The 21,539-nt window shown below is 38.7% G+C and overlaps 1 protein-coding gene across 1 annotated transcript in view; it reads left to right on the forward strand.

Annotated features, from left to right (window-relative positions):
• The window catches only part of tusc3 (tumor suppressor candidate 3), a 67,706-nt gene extending 48,474 nt beyond the window's left edge, over window positions 1–19,232 (forward strand). The window contains exons 7-10 of the mRNA XM_056372306.1: window positions 2,915–2,978; window positions 7,994–8,068; window positions 17,079–17,169; window positions 18,984–19,232. Of these exons, the coding sequence (XP_056228281.1) occupies window positions 2,915–2,978; window positions 7,994–8,068; window positions 17,079–17,169; window positions 18,984–18,999 (246 nt within the window). The 3' untranslated portion in view covers window positions 19,000–19,232. The remainder of the gene's footprint in view (window positions 1–2,914; window positions 2,979–7,993; window positions 8,069–17,078; window positions 17,170–18,983) is intronic.
• The last annotated feature ends 2,307 nt before the right edge of the window (window positions 19,233–21,539 follow it).

The raw sequence follows: 21,539 nt of genomic DNA on the forward strand, positions 1-21,539 counted from the left end.
ATTGTTTGTAATGAATTTTGTTTTCTTTTGCCCAGTTTCCTTATTACCTGCCATATCTACTCAGCAATCATTTCCACTATCTGAGGGACTGAGCTCTTCTTATTCAATTAAAGTTTGCATCTGGAGTAGTTAGTTAGTCTTTTGTAACATGGCACAGCTGTGTCTTTTTCACAAAACAGCTTTGCTTCTTTACCCTGCAAGTATGTTTTTTTTTTCTTGTACAGTCACTGAAGATTTCACAAATATTCCCTTTGTCTTTTAATCTTTCCTCGTTTCGAGATCTACAAAATCTCTACAATAAGTGTGATTGTCCACATTTGCATGAGTATGCTACCATAAATACGTAATATACCACAATATAAAAAAAACTGCTAGTAGTAGTACTGTTTGACTTTGGTACTGTTAATTTAATGCAGTTCAATACCATTATCAACTGTATCATACTCAGTTTGTGTTCACAGAGAAGTGGTTATTCAACTCAACGGTTCTTTTGTTACACATTTCAAAGGCAGGGTTAGGTAGGATTTATTGCATTGCAATTGAGAGGACTGGATGTGGATTGATATAGCTTTATAAACTGGTAACTCGTTGAATGTATATGCTGATATGAGAGTTGAGAAGTCTCTCATTTCAAATGAACAGTCAAGATGCATTTTCAAAATTTTCAAAAGACAAGGGCATTTTACGTTACATTATAAATCATTTTACACACTACCATAGTACCTCACAAAATTTCTAGTCAAGTCATTCCCCTTAATTTCATGTGCATGCTTGTCCAAAATACCATTAAGAAAGTTGTGCCAGAAAGCTGCAGCACTAGATCTGTCTTTGCTTGTGTGTTTGTGTTCTTCCACAGTAATTTACGGTCAATGTTCTATCATATTTGTGCTTGTGAGTTTTACCTTTGATTAACCTGGAATTTAACTAACATTTTGAGAAAATGAATAATGTATTATTAAGTCCAGCTTTTGATTCGAAGATAAATTCCAAGATTCATTTGCAGTTCTTTGTGTAGTGAATAGGAATGCAAGAAGTAATCTCCCGCCAAGTTCCAAATAAAGACAACTTTTTTATCGTGCTAATGAAGGGGCTTTGGTTTGTCAGTCAATAAGGAAAGCATCTTGATAACAATTCAAAAACCCAGGTTTGGTGTTGAAGACACAAAGATCCGTCTCAGCCTTGAGTCTTTGTCGTCTTAATGTCTGCTTTCAAGTGCAAAAATTCTCCATTTCTCTCCACTGAAGCAAGAAAAAGCTGTCCACCCTTTACTCCTCCTCCTTTGTCGTCTTCTATTCATCTTTCCATCCTTATTCCTGTCTAATAGCAAAAGAAATGAACACTGGGGTAGTCAAGCGGAAAAAGAGACCCTAGATGTGCTGTAAACCTAGATGCGAATAATCTGCAAGAATTCAATGTGAAACAAACTGAAAGACTTCCTTCCTCTGTCTTTCTCTTCTTCTATTTGTCTCGTTTCCACAAGACCATCCACTTTGTCTTCCTTTGTCTGTTTCTCTGCATCTCCCCATCAGTTAGAGGCAGATACCAGTAAAATTAGGCCTCTGTCATCCTACCAGAGAAGCTTGCTTGGGATTGGAGACACTGCGCCATTACATTGAAGGAACAGTGTGTCCTTGGTACTGACTGTGACTGACAGTGATCTATAAAGAGAAAATTGATGTGATGTGTAAGCTTGGTTTGCTAGTTAGAACACCTTTACAGACAAATTCTAAGTGTGAAAAAATTGGTGAAGGCCACAAATTCTCTTAAATCCATCATATGAGCTTAACTCAAAGAGTTGCTCCCTCAGCACCACATCGCTTACCTCTTCTTCTCCCAGCCAATAAAAATGACAACATGTAACTGCAACATTACTGATTCCAGGTGAATGATTGTGCCTAACTTAAACCATGTAAAGGGCGGACAAAAAAGCCAATAATAACATCTTTTGTATCTTCAAAAAAATCAGAATATAGATAGATGATCCTCCGTTCTGTCCGTTTCCTGGATCAAAGACGAATTGTTGACATCCAACTTATTTGGTTACTTGTTTTGTTCGCTGCAAGATTTTGAAGCAGCATTAATGCAGGATAGATGCATTAAGTTTAGGTTGTACAGTACCAGCAAGTTTAGCAGTGGGAGTCTGCATTTCGAGGTCAGGCAGTGAATGTGAGTTATTGCATTCGTATGTGTGTCTGTGTGTGTAAAGTGTTCCTGAAGGGTTAGATTGGCCTCCCTGCCCAGTCAGTGAAAAGGGAGCACCGCTATACACCTACACACTAGATGGAGGAATTCTTTGTGGCTCACAACACACACACAGGCATGGATACACTGTTAAACTCAACATATTCTCCCTCATGCATTTCACAACACCATATGTGCTTGTGTCAGACACGTTTTATCATGTCTGTCATGATAAAGCAAATAATGAAATTAAGCCAGGAACACCATTGTGGCGACAACAAAGTCCAGGTTTGCTCATTTCAGGGATGGATATTGCACTCAAAAGATAAAGGGTGGTTGGGCATCATTGTAGATTCATAAACCATTAGAAGCTTCTCTCTTGGAATGGTACCAGATACAATTAAAAGTTAAACAGCTCGTTCATTTTGGATTTTTTTTTTTTTGTGTGTGTGTCTTGTGACATTTACGCTCTGTAACTTAAAAAAAAAAAAAAAAAAGTTATGACCTTTTTACTGGTAATTTTCCGAAATCCCTTTCTTTCAGTGTTTCCAACTTTTCTGCTGGGTATCTCCCACCATCCTGTTCTTCACTGTTCATGACTAAAATTATCTATGTTTCTTTATTTCTTCAATTTGGAAGTTCTACTGAGCATGTTACCCAGTGTAACTTTTTGACAGTTGAAAATGACAATGGTCACCTTACGTGTCTGTCTCTCTCTTTCTCTCTCCCACAGAGTTATATTCACGGCAGCAGTCAGGCTCAGTTTGTGGCCGAGTCTCACATCATCCTTCTTCTGAGTATCCTTTCACCGCCGTGTTTCAGGGATCTGCGTGATTAGAGTTTGTTTGTACATGTGTATGTTTCATGTGTCAACATAAATGGAAACATGGTGCTGCAAAAATGCGAATCATCCGGACAAATTTAACTCTCAATGAAATGTCCAGCAGCTCATCTTGGCAAAAAAATGATTTAATTATTAATTTGTTCACACACAACAGTTAGGAAGCCACCTTTTATATGTTGGACACAGCCTTCCAATTTTTGCTATTCTTCTACATTTGTTTTCTCAACACGAAAACCTCTGTCATCTGTGTGCACTCTCCATAGGGAGGCAGCCTGCTGGACTGAACAAACAGACAATACAAAGACAAGAGATTGTCCTCCTTTAAGTTCATCTCCTTGCCTGATTTGTTCCAAATTCAACCCCTGATGATAGGCTGTGTCTGTGTGTATGAGTGTTTGCTTGTGTACTTGTTTGGCAGGATAGATGTTTCTGTTTGTGTTTGTCTACTTCTCTGTCTGCTTGTGTACCCGTGTGTACTTGCACTGGTGCTTTTCTATGTGTGCGGGTAATGATACTGTTCATCCCTAGCTGTTGTGTTCGTCCCCATGGGAAATAGCAGGTCCAAGGTCGCACCTGCTGCAGAGCAATATTTGTTTGTCCACGCTCACGCTGTTTATTTTTTTATTTTCTGCCCATCTGATTACATCTAAATGAAACACACACGCACACATTCACGCCTGCTGAAACGCCAACACACCTACCTTGTTGTCTGTGCAGGTGGTCTAAACACCTTTTATGGCCATCATAGACACAGTTCTCCATGGATGTAACCTTGTGTAATTCCTCATACATGCATGTACACACACACACACACACACACACACACACACACACACACACACACACACACACACACACACACACACACACACACACACACACACACACACACACACACACACACACAGACACACACACACACACACAAGTGCCAAAGCAGTTCATTAACTATACCATTGAAGGATGAGGAAGAAACACAGATATACAGTCTAGATGCCAGTCCAGGTGTTTAGTCTCCAGGCTTTACATTCAGCTTTACATAAAATAATAGGTTTGCATCAATATAGAAAGAAACCTGTGGGGGATGTAGCCCTTTCAACACATAGTGCTGAATGTTTAGGCCTTCGTAAGTAATTGGACGGATACAAATGTAGTCAAACAAAATCACCCTAGATAAGATTTTGTTGAAAATCCTGAACAGTCTGATTGCCGGAAGTCTTCAATCAATAGACATCACCAGATGTTTGTATCTGCCCAGGCGATGCTCTCCGAGGCCTTCGCTGCAGCCATCTTCAGCTCTTGCTTGTGGTAGCGTCTCTTAGTTTTTAGTCTGGTCTGTCAAGTAGAACGAAGCTCTGAGATCAGGTGACCGACTTGATCGATGAAGGATATTCCTCCTCCTCATTGTCCCACTGAACGATGAAATGTTGTCCAAGGAGTTTTATGATGCATTTGGATGTATCTGAGCACAGAATACTCCTGTATACCTCTGCATTCATCCTGTTGCTTCCATCAGTATTGAAACCAGATGATGTGGTAGCTTTGGGTCATGGGCTGTTGCTTTTTTTTTTCTTCACACTTTCCTTTTTCCATCATTTTGATAGAAGTTGATTTTTGTTTCATCACTCCATAGAACTTTTTTCCACTTTCTTTTTTTTTTTGTGAACTGCAGCCTGGCCTTTCTGTTTTTGAGGCTTACCAGGGGTTTGCATCTTGCGGTAAATCCTCTAAGGTTATGCCCATGAAGTCTTCTCTTGATCGTTGACAAGGAAACATATCCGCCTACATCCTGGAAAGCATTCTTGACTTGCTGTGCAGTCATAAAGGAGTTTTTCTTCACTGTGCAAATGATTTTCTGCTCATCCACAAGACTTGTGCTCCTCAGTCTGCCAGGTGTTTTGCCATTTTATATTTTTCTTATATGCACCTGCTTCTTCTAACATTAAAACAACACAGAAAGAAACATATTGTAGCCAAGTGTCTAATTGCCTTAGAGCCCTTGCAATTTGGGCACCATCTGTTAAAAGGTCTATAGTGTATCTCACACACAGTTCCTTCAATATTGACTTAAACCTGCTCAAATTAAGGCTGAGACTTGGAACTTTAATGTGTTCTGTGTTGTGTTCTTTATTTTACTTGAAATTGTATGTGCTGAAGTACAGAGCCTCAAGAACCAATTCTGTGTGACTGTCCAAATACTGACTGTCTAGACTGTATGTATTTTTCTCAGGTGTACCTTCTGACACGCACACTGACATATTGACAGACAAATACAGCCATATCATCCCTCCAAGTTTGATGAGTTGAGCTTGAATCACAGCCCTTTGCGTCAACTGGAATTTCATTTTGTGCTTGCAGGGGTTTTCTCTGCGTTGTGCCTGCTTTATATTCCGATGACATCTCTAAACTTGTGGTTTCAGTGCGAGTGGAGTGGAGTGGAGTGGAGTGGAAGCAGTTGATTGAAATTTTGGTGCCAATGAAAAGTAGGATTACAGCTTTCAGCACCCAGATTTTCAAACCTTTTGTTTTGTTGATTTCCACATTAACAAATATATGCCGGTTTGACTTGTATATCAACTAGTTAAGCAGGAAAAAGGTACATTTTTGTTCTAAAGGTATAAAGCACACACAACTATTGTGTGAATATTTTCCGGGATGATTGGGTTGTGCCACGGTGGATACAATTAATGCAGATTGCAGAGCTGGCAATAGGATGATCAGAGTGGACAGTTGCCATGGTGGCAGCACACAGTGTTCTGTTCAACCTAATGTGCTTCACACATGTCTGATGTTCTGTTGCTGCAGACAGGTGTTGGTTTAGGATGTCTTGAGGCTCAGGGAAAAGTCTGTATTTATAATTACTATTCAATGCATTTGCATGGTCTAAATCTCTGTACTGATAGTTCTCTATTTATTATCATGACTTTACTATCATGCTGTCGCAAAGCTTCCTGCGATCACCTAAACTGGCACCTTCCATGGTTCAGCTCCATTGCTGTACATGGAGGTATCTCTAGTGTTTGTGTCTCACCAGCATATCGTGTCTTTTACCATATCATCAAGAGGATGCCTCGGTTTCTGCTCTGTATCTCCCCACGTGGCAGCCTTTGTTTGTGCACTTCATCAGCTTTTCTTCAGTTATGTGGATTTGTATGCAGAGCATGGTGAAGAGAAGAATCTGTAATTAGGTCTGAAGCCATGTGAGGCTGTGCTTTTCAGTGATTGTACAACAGCTTAGACGTTGAATGGAGCAATGCTTGATGTTCACAGTATTGTATGAATCATAATCAAATATTTATGTTATTATCTCAACAAGACATACGGTATAACTCTAACAATAGCTAAATACCACGATTGCATTCTACCAATGTAGGTCTTAAAAATGATCAGTTGATTTTTGAGTCAAATCAATAATGTCTCAAGGGGCTTTAGAGGCCTACGTCATCATTGGTTTCCCACACAGTCAAAGCTCTCTACAGCGACAAGAGAATCTCTCAAAACATGTTAAAACATGAAGACAACAAAAGAAATCCTTTCAGAGGAAATTCAAAGCTGAAACTGCAATCACAGATTGGGAAAAGCATTTACATGGCAGTAAAAAGGTATATTTGCAGGTAATTGATAAGTCAACATAAGCAAATGAGAAGTGATTTCACCTACACATAGTCACAGTGACATTTTGTCACAAAATCCTGGCTGACTGGCAGTATGTTTTGTTCATCTTTGCAACATTTACTTTTTCATCCCCTCGTCAACAAGATTCAAAATCGGCTCAGTCAGGATTATAATTGCTTTACCTTTCTGCAACCGTGTGCAATTGTAGTGCATCACAATTTACACTACTTGAGAGCATAATGTTCAACAGATATCAGGAACATGACCATGTAACATCAAATACGCCTCCTGTTTATTTGATGATTTAAATGGATATTTATTAGAGTTGTCTGTGCATTTGTGCATTTGCTCATTCGTGTCTGTTTTTTTTAATATGCAGAGTTCTGAGGGGGCACGTAGCCTAAATAAAAAAATAAAAAAGTCAATACATTTTCATTGTACAATGGACAAAAAATAGAACTGTTACTTCAGATGTCCCAGGAATGTTGAGTGGATAGAAATAAATTTCTCCCTTTCATCCAACCTTATATCTGAGAGAAAGCGTGTGCGTGTTCGTGCGTGCGTGTTTATTTTGTGTTTAAAGGCAAGGTTGTGTTGTATCACTGTGTCTTATTGTGTGTACGTACAGTGTAGTTGTGTTGATGTGTGCTCACAAAACACACTAGCAAAAGGACCCTTTGTTAGTGTGTTTTCTTTGCAGAGTTGACTTGACATCACCTTCTTTTTTTCTTTTTTTCTTTTTTTTAAATCACTGAACTTGGAATCCATTGTGATGTTTTCCTTCCAAGGGTAAGGCTATACCACTGCAGATTTATTTGAATAGTTTAAAAAACTCTTTGTGTTGGCATGTGACCCCTTATCCTCTCTTGAAGAAAGAAAACACAAAACTGCCTGTGACGCTCCTTTTAAAATAGTTAGGGAAAGGGAGAGTGTCCTAGGGAGAGTATTTATCAGCATTTCCTCCTGTTTTATTTTTAGTTTTCTATTACAACATACAGTATAATGCAATGCACCATTAAGTATTGGCCTTAAAATTAGCAGTTTAATTAACTCCTCTCTGACACAGTCTTAACAAACATGAAGGTTATGACCTTTTAATTAGTCTCTATTTATTCTGCGACTGTTGTACTGGACTGCATATGTTGTTCAAGTGTTCATGTCATTGTGTCCACATCCTGTACATATACTTAAAGCTACAAGACTACATGCCTGCTGTTCTCGCTAATCTGCTTGAAATGTGCTCATCTGTGAGTGCATATGTGTGTTCAGCAGTTCTTACTGGGGCAGTTTGTACTTCCAGCTTCTTCCTCTCCTGTATGCGAGTGTGTTGTTTCCTTGACAACCTTGTCCCAGATGCTGCAATCACCATGGGGATGGTGCTGCTGAATGAGGCTGCCACCTCCAAGGGAGACGTTGGCAAGAGGAGAAGTAAGAAGTTGTTCTCAGTATTCTTTTTTTTTCTTTTCTTCTTGTTATTCTCCCTTTTCTTTCCATTTTCAAGCTCCAGTTACTCAATTCTGAGTAAAGCAATTGTCAGGTGTGTAAGAAAGGTTATGTGTTTAAGGTGGGTGGCGTAGTTGATCATGCTACCTTGTAACTACTAGGTAAGTGATTTATCCTTGGAACACCCAGTGTGTACGCATGAAAACCCATGGTTTAAGAAGTAGCACTAATGCTGGAAAGGTTCAAATTATTTTACACACTGTAAAGCATTAATTATTATAAGATGCAAAATACAATAAGATGTGTTAGAACTGTAACTGAGAAAAACATAAAGGGACAGTAAAAAGTTAAATAATACACAATAGTAATGACACATTCAGATATTGTTTGTGTTTATTTCATTTTTCACTTTTCCAGCCAATTTTTTATCAGCCTCAATCAGCTCCACACCCTTTAACCTATTATATTAACAGTTTCAGTATTTTAATTACAGAGCTGTGTGTGTGCATGTGTGCTTAATGGTGTGTCTAAAGTTGTGTGAAGGTGTGTGAGCGTGTGTGAGCGTGTGTGCGTGTGTGTGTGTGTGCGTGTGTGTGTGCGTGTGTGTGTGTGCGTGCGTGCGTGTGTGTGTGTGTGTGTGTGTGTGTGTGTGTGTGTGTGAGATTATGAGTACATTGTACTATGAATTTAAATGAATATATGAGGTAGAGCCAGAAGAAAGAAAAAGGTGTGCGTGAATCTGAGTGTGAATGCCGTGTATTATGAATCCATGGTGTGTGGGAATGAAAATAAAATTGAATAAATAAGTAACATAGATATCACCAACATCAATAGTCACAGTAATAATATCACAGATTTTTTATAACAGATATGTCATCAGTATCATTGACAATAACAGCGTACACAATAGTAATATATATATATGTGATTCTTTCAAATGAATTGGCTGTGAAAAAAATCTTATAATCAAAGGCAAGTCACAAGTTCAGGTAACAACGCTACATTATTCTGGCCACTGTTTTCAGGTTGGTTTCCTGTGAGAAAAGGTCATCTTCTGATGATAACATTAACAGCCACTCAGGAGATTATCTGTCAGACTTTCCCTGAGTGCTGAGAGCATTATCCTTCTTTAAGATTGGACTCGCCAAATTCATAAGCGCTTATGTCTGTGCAAGGCCTATTGCTATAACTCTCTATCACTGGAAAATAACATTTCATTACCTGGCTTCCCAACCACTGCAGGCTACACTGAATTGGACAAATGTATTTTAACTCTGTCTTATGCTTTGTGCTCACATGTTTTGTTGGAGTATATGTCTTGTTTGTGTAACTGACACTTTGACTCTGGAAGATGATTTAAGAACATGTGGTAGCGCGTTACCAGATGCTGTCTCTCTTTGGGTACACAAACGTCTTCTATGTGTTTTGTTTCAGCTGGGATGTTCCTTCCCCTGCTTGACACATAAATTAATGTGTGTCAGGTAGGAGAAACATTTACTGGAAAAAAACCCAAAACACAGCTTCTTAATGGCTGGCCAAACACAATCTGGAAGGTGTTCTATCACAACTATCAACCATGTTTGTTACAGATTCAGTTACCCACTTTGTTGCAGCAGGGTGCCAGGCTTCTGACAGGAGGGTGGTGAAAGAGCCTGAAAACCTGAAACACAGACAGATTTTCAAGCAGAATTATATTAACAGTGTTTCAGTGTCAAGGAAGTAAGATGGAAAAAAACAAAATGTTAAATGGACAAAATTAACAAGATTAAAAAAAGTATACCATTCATTCCATTAGTATTCTTTACTATCAGTTTAGACTGTTTTCTATAGGTTCAGTTTACCCAAAGATAAAGTCCCTATAAAAACAGTTCATACTGAGGTTTGTGGATAATCCAAAGTAACTGAGGCAGTCTTTCTGGAAAGTCAGTTTGCTGCTGATTATATGTATGTATGTATGTATGTGTGTGTATATATATATATATATATATATATATGTGCCTGCGTGTGTGTGTGTGTGTTTTCAAATGCTTTAAAATGGTACTTCGGTTTCAGAAGATATCTTGAAATCCTACTAGCGAAAGGTCAGTCGTTTTTCACTGTGTAAACCTTGACCAAGTCTTTAGACCAGCAGCTTTGAGGGAAGCACACCTGTCAGCCTCTTATCGCACTGTTTGGTGCTTTTGATAAGGTTGTTTTATTCCTACAATCGAAAACGAAGAGACAAGCATATTTATTTATATGTATATATTTCTATTATATGTATTAGAATATATATTTGGGTGCACACACACACAGGTGTAGCAGGTAAATTTATGTGGATCTGTGGATTTAGAGCATGTGCACATGTTTGACAGGGAAAAATACAACATTCCCATGTAGGTGCCACAAATGCCATGTGTGCAGAAATTACAGTAGGTATCCAGCTGTGTCTGTGTATGGTCCATATATCCAGTAAATGGCCAAAGAACTGCTACACCATGGCTAATAATAATAATAATAATGATAACAATAATTACTCACTTTGCACTCACAATTTGCTTGAAATTAAGATAGGATCTACTACAATAGCAACTAATTACACAATCTCCAAGTGAAAGAGAGTTTAAAGGCACAGTTCAGTGGTGACCAGCATGCTCAGAAAATCAGCAATCAAGGACTCATTTTAGTTATGTCTGATATCTAATTAGGCTACTTATTAAAGAAGGAAAGAGATTATGAAACACTTCAGCTGAACTATGAAAATAAAGCTTATTTATGATTCATTAAAACGAGTGCTGCAGGAAATGCTGTGCTTTATAATAAAAACAATATTTAATTCTAAAGTAAAATAAATGTAATTACAATGTGAAATAAATGGAATAACACAAAAGCATGATCATAAGATACGAAAAATACAAATAATTGCAACTTGCAGTTGACCACCACAGTAGAGGGAGCAGATCAGATCTGTTCTGAGTGCTACACACACACACACACACACACACACACACACCCACACACCCCAGAGCAGGTGGAAGATATAATCGATATGGCTAATATCTCCTCCATATCTCCACAGTACCTGCAGCCAAATGCATATTTGTAAATGTCTCATCAAATAAGGAAAGTCCCAGTTGAGCTGTAGCACCTCTACTAATATATTCATATTTATGCATGCATGTCCCTTCCCCATTTTTGTGTGTCCTTAAATAATTATATATTTTGCTCATTTATCATTTCTGCTCTTTGTCTTTCTAAGACACATTTCTTTGGTGTATTTCATGGTGTATTTTTTTTCACCCTTTGTTTGTTTCACTGAGATCTACAGAATAGAGGTTGATCAGATGTTCTCTTACAAACTAATATCACTCTGCAAATTTGCACCTGCTCCTGAGAGGTGGATAATTGTCTCTACAAACTGACTCTCGTAAACCTTGGTCATTCCCAAACAATGCACAATCAAGCACAGGGACTGTACATCAGGACTGCACTTCACTGATTACACTAATGGTGAATCTCCGATGACAATATATCTGAAACCCACATATGCCACTCTTTTGTAACATATTGGGAAGACTTTTGCGTAGCTCCCTGTTTAAAGCAAGTAAGTAAGGTTTATTTGTACAGCACCTTTTACAGATACAAACTCACAAAGTGATTTAATTAATTAAAAATGGCAATGACAACGAACAGCACAGGGCCGACAAGGTGAATCCACAGCAACAAAAAACAAAGGAGGATAGAGACGCATAATTAAGTATAGAATTTGAGAACACAGACGAGGAAATAAGCCCAGAAAAAGCAATAGATGAAACGGAGCAGCAATTCTGACAGGCTAACCAAAAGCCTGTCTAAATAATGGCGTTTTCAGCTGCTTCATGAAGATTTCGCTGGAGTCTAGGGAACTGCAACAGCAAAGGGAGAGCATTACATAAATTGGGTGCAACAGCCAGTAATTTTTGTTCAGAAGACCTTAGAGCCTGATTGGCTGTGTGAGGGAGGGGGAGGTCAGTAATATACTGGGGTGTTTGACCATGCAAGGCCCTAAAGGTTAGCGCCAGGATTTTAAAATGAATGCAAAATTGAATTTGACACAATTGGAAAAACATGAGTGAGCACATAAACTGGCTGACATAATTATCAAAAGACAGAGCTTGGTCAACGACCTCATATGCTGCTTGATGCTTTGGAATGAAATTTTCAGGAGCAATTATAAGAGCGTCTATCCTATTTACCTTTAATTGAAGGCAATTGTCAGCCATCCAAATCTTGATGGCATCCAAACATCCATTTAAAATGGACAATTTGTTACTCTCATCTCGTTCAAAAGCGCAGTACAACTGAAAATCATCGGCCTAAAAATGATGACAGGAACAGTTAAGCAGATTTCTTCAGAAGTCTCAGCAAGTGGCATAAAATGTAAAATACAGAGGTCACAGTGGGGATGATTAATTGATGTCAAAGCTTTCGTGGAGTTTCTGTGAAATTTCTGTCATCCTCTCCAATGATAAAAAGTTCAAAAGTACTGCAAATGAAAACAAATGTATTCTAAAGAACAGCATCGTACTAAAAATGACAGATCTCTTGTGTGGAGGTGTTCAGGTTGTAACAGTTTATTATTTGCGATGGAGGTGGTCCCTTAACCTTATTAATTACACACTGGGTTTCAACATGTTTCCTTGAACATCCAAGCGGAGTTTCTGCATAATCTCCAGATTATGAGAGGGGGAGTTAGATATTAGATGGCCTGTACTGGTAATTACCTCAAACACATAGACGCAGTTACACACAAGTGGATTTAATTTGAGTCAGTGTGATGAAAAAGCAACTCGAGAAGCCTTTCAATTGCCTCTGTGAGGCCACACACTCATGCATACACACGCACACGCACACACACACACACACACACACACACACACACACACACACACACATACACACACACAAAATCTAAAGGCAAGATTATCAACTTTTTGTTCTACTTTACCCATGAGTTCTCCTTGAGATGTTAAAGCTTGGCAATTAAAATGATAATGACTTTTTAACTAGCTCAAGACTTGTTTCTCAGTATCAGACTGAAGACGAACACTCGCACATACACACACATCCACATCCACAGACACATGCATTTTGTGCTCACATAATTATCATTTGTAGTGCTGACATATGAGAGGACTGTACACTTCTCTCTGCGCTCCATCGATGCCATCAATTCCATCAGGTGTCTCTCTTCCTTTCTTTGTTCGTCTTCATCCTGTCTTTCTCCATCTCACTCTTGTTTCTCTCCCTCTCCTTTCCTTCTCTTCTTAGGTGCAGAAACTTGTATTTTGTAATATATCAGCTATTTTAATTCAACCTCCTCCTTTGCATAATTACCACCTGCTAAATTTGATAAACTGAAGCAAACACATCATGCAGATTACATTTTACTGCTGCGCAAGCATACTAATGCTTACAGAAACCTGTTACGTAAAACACACACAGTGTCAGCACACAAGCATGAATAGAATGAGCAATTTTATGTCCCACACAGCACTGTCACTGGAATAACATACACACATATGGACACACAAATTAAATAAATGCATTATAAAGCAGTATAGAGAATGGTCGTCTGTCAGTAATAGAGAGAGGATTAAGCTTGAATTGTAGTGTAATCACTGGCTGTGGGTGTTAAATCCCTGGCATATAGCTTCCATACTGCTGAGTGCAGCCACATGAAGTTATCTCCTGCTTCCATGGGCATCTGCACCAGAAATCACAGCGCTCGCACTGTTTCTCAGCACGGGAGTTACTGAACGAGTAAATGGGAGTTAAAAAATCACTGCATATGCAATATCAGTGGATGTATGTGTGGTGGGTGGTGGGTTGAGAGAGTCAGAGGGAGAGGGAAAGCGAACGAGGATGAAATGTGAATAGGAGTGAAACGTCAAGTAAGGGGAGGAGAGAATGGGACAGAGAAATTGAAGAGTCAGGAAAAAGTGCAATGGATCGGCGAAAGAACAAAATAGAGTAGAGACAACTTTAAAATACGGCCACAACCCAAAAATTGCCATATCTGTCTGGTGAAATGTCAGCATGCAGTATAGAAGTACCACATCCAAGACAATGGAAATTCTTAACTTCTAATTGAAATTCAGTCAACAATAGGACATGACCCCAAAAGGCAAAGAGTTCAAAGTTTTTTTTTGTTTTTTTTGTTACACTGCAGAATAACTATTCATCTTACTGAACCCTGACAGACAAAAGAAAAGGCTATCCATGAGGTCCAGTAGGTATAGTAGTTATATGACAATGGAACAATATTCATTTATAAGTCTAAGTTCTGCTTCAAAAACTTGTTTAACTTAAAGTGCAAAAGCCTTATCAGCAAAATGTACTTAGAGAATGACAAGTAGACGCACTCGGCAGTATCAGTCATATTAATCTATAATGTGTTTGATTATTATTATTACTGATGCATAAATGTGTTAATGGATTTTTGTAGTTGGCCGAAGTGAAGTAAATTTTAAATGGTTATCTACGATCCGACATGTCCATCTATTACTATGCATCAGATTTTTTAAACAGATTATATGTTTCTCTAAAATAAAAAGTACATTGTTTCCCTCTGAAGTGCAATGGAGCAGCAGAATAAAGTAGCATCAAATTGAAATATTCAAGAAAAGTATGTAGTTGTATGTAACGTAGTTAACTTCCACCACTGTCAACGTTCAGTTGTTTCTTCATTTGTTCTCCTTACGAGAGGACGAAAAGGGGAGAAATTGGTTTTCAAAGCCTGCACCTTTGCATGGTTCCCTTGGAAAACATACAAATGTTTTGTGCGCAGATGTGCACAGTAAAAGCAACAAAGAACTGTGAGTGATTGTATCCAGAGTTTGAGCCCCTTAATGTCACTTGCAGCCAGTTGCTAATCAGAGAATAAACTGTTAAGAACCATTTAGCATCACAATATAATTTCATATTTGTCCTCCAAATGAGATAGGCTTAAATTAATATGTGTATTGGCTTCCCCCTGCTTGGGAAATGTAAATCTATTTTTACCATGCCAATATATCATGATTTGAATTGAGCCAAGTCATACAGTCAAAAGAGGGATTACCACCTTTGTCATTGAGGGACATCATTCAGCTTAAACAACTTGTCATTTCGCCAAGGTCATAAATCTCTTAGCATATTAGCATGCTTAGTGTGTGTATATGGGAGTGTCATTATCCATGGTTGCACACTAAGACATCTTTCAGTCATAATTGATGAGCTATGGGAAATACATCCCACTATGCTTAATGAAGATGCACAGACGTTGTGTCTGTCGCTCACGCACTCACAGGCTCTCTCACACGTAGCAACCCAGGGAGCACAGGGGCATAAGGGCTTTCCTTGAAGACACTCTCAAATATGCAGTGCTCTCAATCAAGTCATTCAGGCAATGTCACACACACACACACACACACACACACAGTTTGTATTAGAATAACCATCAGGACATTGTCTGGAATTAGTTATCAGCATAGCCTTTATTTAACGCCAGATCTGTCATCTAAAAATATATTTTAAGTAAATAAGAGTCCTCACAAGAATAGAAGTTGAAGAAAATGCACACACACACACCCACACACACTGATTGCTGAGTGGGCCTCCTGTGCATTTGTGTATGTGTGTAGTATCAATTGCTGTCTCTCTCACACATACACAGTGTGTGTGTGTCAGTCATGATTCTCATGTTAAGTAGTAAATGGATGGTATGCGTAGAAAGTGAAACAAAGAAGGAAAAAGGGGACAGTTATGGAGCTGACACTGAGCGATGGCAGTAGACATAAGCGTATACATACATGCATTACAGATCACAACACACACACACACTCATAGACAAACACAGACACACAAACACTGGAGCCCTGAAGATGAATGACAGCACATACACACAAATTGACACTGAGAATCTGTCTTACATTTTCCCAGCCAAATCTTTTGTTCTGACATTGCCTCCTCTCTATTAATCTCTCTCTCTCTCTCTCTCTCTCTCTCTCTCTCTCTCTCTCTCTCTCTCTCTCTCTCTCTCTCTCTCTCTCTCTCTCTCACACTCTCACACTCTCACACTCTCACACACACACACACACACACACACACACTGGCAACAAGCGGATATCTCACTATTTAGTCTCCAGGAGAGGTCCTCATCCTAATCCCTGATTAACAATATCAGTCGGTGGTGACAGTTTAATTTTACACAGTGCTTCTCAAGGATTAGCTGCTACATAAGGGTGTGTGCATACACTCACACACACCCACACATACAGACACACAGACACGCATCACGCTTATGTATATTTCACTTTAGAATAGTCACTGAGGAAATAAGATGATAATAGAAGCAAACACAATCTTCTGCAACACCACAAAATAGATAATGAGAGAGAGGCAGTGGCATATACGTTGAGGGATTTTCTAAATAAAAGTAAATATTAAAGGGTTTTGGCACGATGATGAGCTCCAGGAATTGTTTTAGAAGTTCTCTCTACTAGTTTTTAGCAAAGGTTTTTATGTTATCATTCAGAGTTTGTATGTAGGCCTGAGGAGCTGCTTCCATGCAAGTGTTTGTGTGTGTGCCTGAACCAACCAGCATGAAGAGAGGCGGATGTTTTTAGTGTGTAGTCTGTCTAAACCCTGCAAGCACATTCAATTCAAACAGAGATCAAACAGAGTTGCATCAGTGGTTATAATGTGCGTGAAATGATTTAAAAGGATGCCTTTAGCCCGGAATCGAATCGCAGGCCATTGTCTAATAATTATTATGCATATATCAGGGTGTCTGCAGGACCTGCAAAAAGTTTGGGAAAATATTTAAATTCCAAATCATCTATTGTTTAGATTACTTTTAAAGATGCTGCAGTTTTTTAATATATTGTCTTTTTTCCCCCCTAATGTTATATTCTGATCCTGCCATTCTAACCAGCAATATAGCCTGATGACCTTGTATGCGTGTGTGTGTGTGTGTGTGTGTGTGTTTTTGCAGTCATCTGCCTGGTTGGCCTTGGCTTGGTGGTGTTTTTCTTCAGCTTCCTGCTCTCCATTTTCAGGTCCAAGTACCATGGATACCCTTACAGGTAACTATAGCAACGATACAGTCCCACTGTACAGATCCCCCACACGAGTTTCATCCAGTTTACTTGACAGTTATTCAAACACAATATACAAGCGCACAATGAATCTTAAAATCACTGAAGCTGACATAAAATCGTTGCAAAGGTATTGCAGACACGGTGCAAAAATCCAGGCCAAAACAGGATCCATCCATTCCCACTATTCCTTTGATTTTAAGACAGATGCTCGATTGAAAACAGTCCCTCCAAGATGTACAGGCCAAAGTTCCTTCTCCAGAGACCAATCTTCCCGCCAAAACTTCAACAGAGATTTGCACTCTGACTTTCTTTATGCATTACATTTCTTCGATATTTTGCTGTACACTCAATATACAGTGTATTAATTTTTTTTTACTTCTTTACGCCTAATATTAGAAATCATGGCTCTGGCATGGATGTTTTCTATAGGTCGTCACATACTGACGGTGCTTGGAAACTAAAACCCTGCAGCTTAGTGAGCCAGAACAGCAGCAATTTAGTCCCGCTTTGAGCTAAAGGTCGCCACTACATAAAAAAGGTTCAATGTGTGACAGAAAACACTCTGCCGGTCTGCAGAGTCTGGGTCCAATTCATCGCCACTGGAACATCTGTAGGATATTACAGCACGACAATAGAGCACATCCAGCTGTAGAGACTCACCTCTGGAGCTGAAAGGGATTCAGGATGTTGAGGGCACTTCACCGGGGCAAATCATTTATTGTAGTGGGGGCTTGAAACTTGTTGTGACCTTAAGCTTGAAATAGGATCAAATTGCAGTATGCCTGGTCAGTGGGGGGCCTTGAAGTCAAGTAACTGTTGTCTGCAGACTTAAATCACCAAGAATTTCCCTGTAATTCAGTACTAATTGTGTTGAAAATGGGGAACGGCCCTTTAAGTAAAACATCAATTCAGAAGTTTATTAATCATTCATTTATTATTTTATTCCTTATATGTGTTGAACTGTATGTTAACTGTTACAAACAATTTGTGCATGTGCAGTTGACCTGCTGTGCATCGACCAAAAGAATCTCCAGGTTACAACAGCTATTAATTGAAAACAAATTTACTTCAAGAAACTGAACAGTCTGTGCTCCCTATAATATTTAGCAAATTGCAGAGTTCGATCCAGGACACTTGTGCCGGAAAGTATGAAGATATTTGAAAATGGCCCACACCTACAAAATATAATGTTGACATGAGCGCTACAGTATCTGTAGTTCTTACACAACTTCTCTGTTCCTCCCCTTTGTTAATCACTTCAACTATACCAAAAGAAAGATTACAGCAATATTTCACATGTTTAGCAAAAAACTAATGAGGAAGCGGTGAGTGCCATCTCTGTAGTGGCATAATAAGTTCATGAAGAAGATGTGTATTTAGTATAATTAGATACGCTAGTACACTTTATTGCTGCTCCAAGAAGTGTCATTTTAAATTGATTTTATTTACATTTGACTGTGATTTCCATTTTATTAGTAAAGTGCATGTTTTGAATTTTGATTGGCATATAACCATTTTTAAGGGCTGATTAAGTCAGCTGCTCCTGAATTTCCCTTCCCCTTTTAATAAACACAAATGCGTCCTCAGCAAGCGTTTGAGCAATTTTGCCTGATTACATGCTTCTACAAACTGTTAGAACAAGTATTTTCTATTCTCTCTCGTCATTTCTCTGCCGTATGCTAAAAGTGTGTTGTGTAAAAACAAAATCATTTATTCATATCTGTTCCTTCTTCTCTCCCTACTCTCTACTTTGTTCCTGTCTTTTCCCTATCTCTACCTTTCAATCCTCTGTCTCTCAGCTTCCTTATTAAGTGAAGAAAAGACAGAAGAGAAGGTTAGAGATAGCGAAGAGTCAGTAGGTGAGGAGAAGAGGAGTCGAGAAGATACTTGAAGAGGCGGAGGCAGCGTTACAATTGAGTCTAGAGTGCATGGTTCATAGTCGTTTGTTTTTTTTTGTGAGTTTTTTTTATCGACTGCTATCATCTGCAAACTGAATAGAAAATAAATTATTCTCACTTACACTGGAAAATAAAGATGTCTGGCATGTCTCTGTCTGTATCTTTGTCACTTCTTCGTGGTTCTTTTCACTAGTTGAATATTCTGTTTGGGTAGATACACTGACCTGTGACTGTGTCTGTGCTATTTTTTAATCCATGTGCTGCATCTTATTTATGAAAACTGTGTTACAGGTGAAGGGAGAGTAAGAGACTCTGCAGGTTACGAAAGATGGTGCTTGCTATCTCTATACATTCAACCTTTCCAACTGCTTCTCACATCTTTGTCTTTTATGATGATACATCACACAGCCCATGGAGAGGCACAGATAAAGATCATTAGCATCGTTTTCTGGGGTTGGAGCTCAGTCTGATTCAGTTTCAGGTGCGAACAAAATTGCATTAATACTGTATGGCTAAAATATTAATCACTAAAACAGTAAACTGTACATAGATGTATATGGACACAGACATGGTAATGCAGAAGCCCAGTCATTTATAACTGGGTTTATAGGGCTGTCTGATCTCAAATGAAAGAAATTGTCTGAGGTTCCAGCTGAGAGACTTTACTCTGTCTGCAAGTTTACATCTTCCTGACAGGCTGTGTGGTTGCAAGTGATTTTCTTGGACCAGAACCAAATTATGTTATCTTGTGTCCATCCCTTTAATCTCACAAAACGTTCATTATATATGTATCTGCAAATCGTTCACTGCCAAAGCCTTTCAATTAAATATATACTGACAACTAAAATAAAGTTCATGTTAGGCAGTTAAAACCACTCAGATGAGGTTAGGCAAACTTTAGGGTCATTGGTTTAACAGGATGTCAGTGGCACCAAACTTAAATCAGTGATGCAAATACTTGAACCAAGGTCACTGACGACTGGCTGCAAGTGGTGAAACTTTTCTTGCCCAATGTGAGAAGCATAGGTCATTTAGAGAATAAATACATTTTTCATTTTTTCACTTGTGGGCTGCCCATAAAAACACTGAGTGGGCTGGAGCATTTATGTAACCTGCTGTGCGTGGGCAGACAGAGGAATGGTGCTGCAGATGGACCAGTTTGGACAAATGTAATAAAAATATTCCCTCTCAGACTTCCCATTCTTGTCTATTTTTGTTTTAAATCGTTTGTAGAGTATGTGAGTGCAAGCTGATCTTACTAAATCACAAATGCTCACTGAGGACTGAATAAACTCTCAATCAGTCACTGAAACTGCATCAGACTTTCAGAGTTTCTTCCTTTCTTTACCTTTTTTATGTAGTCAGGGACCGCAGTATATTGAACTGACACTAAAAATTCAGTTGGCTATTGACCTGCAGAATAGAGTATTTTGAATTTGCCAGTACATGCAGGAAATAGAACTAACTAAAAGTTTACTGAAGACATTGTATAGAATAACTAGGCTTACCTTTAGTAAAATGGTAACAACCATAGCTACCTTTGAGAGATGTGAGATAATTACAGTGTAAAACACTTGCCCACTTACAGGAGAAGCACAGTAATATCCAACTTCAGCCATGCCACATTCAGTTCAATTGAGTTTTTCTGTAGATAATATGATTTTGTGGTCTCGGGTTTGTGCTGAAATAATTTGAATGGTGAACTATGCTGATCGCCAGCACTGAGAGCAGATTTCCATCTGTTTCCCCTCAACTGTTGGCCTTTACGTTATGGAAGGAAGTAAGCAGAGCAAATGTCACCTTGATTGGGGGGTTGGGGGTGGAAGTACTGGCAAATGGAGTGAAATCAATGTGGATATTAGAGGGCAGTTTTAGAACAAAAGATATAATGGCATAGAATAATTTCTCCACTGCTTCAAAAAGTCATCCCAGCATAGCCTGCTCCTATTAGCCGCAAATATTTTACAAATAGTTTGTATAACTGTAATTAAAGAAGCTAGAGTAAAGAAGCAAGAGTTTTGCTATTGCCTATCTGGACCATCTTGTCACATTCCGATAACCAGTCACTGTAGTGTCCAGTCTGCCCTGAAGAAGTAGCACTGCTAAGAGGTGGTATTATAACCTCTTGTACTGTAAAGGCAACGATACCTGAAGCTCTCATCAAGTAGCCATCACCACCACTCGCTCCCGGCAAGAAACCACATTTGGCAGCAGACAAAACTGACAACTAGCCCTTTCAAAGGTTTGTATTAGAGTGCTTTTCAATTCTAATGTACAAATGTTATCCTGCATTGAATCATGTTCAGTCAAATTATGTTCTTAAATCTGTTTGTGGTATCAGGCCTCAGTGCAGGCATTCAGAAACTAAAAATAGACCCTATAGGATACAGTGATAATATAATTCACATAAAAAGTATGAGAACTGTATTTGAAAAAAAGTGTTTTATGTTACTGTAA

Source organism: Seriola aureovittata, chromosome 3 (assembly GCF_021018895.1).
Source record: "Seriola aureovittata isolate HTS-2021-v1 ecotype China chromosome 3, ASM2101889v1, whole genome shotgun sequence".
NCBI classification, from domain to species: domain Eukaryota; kingdom Metazoa; phylum Chordata; class Actinopteri; order Carangiformes; family Carangidae; genus Seriola; species Seriola aureovittata.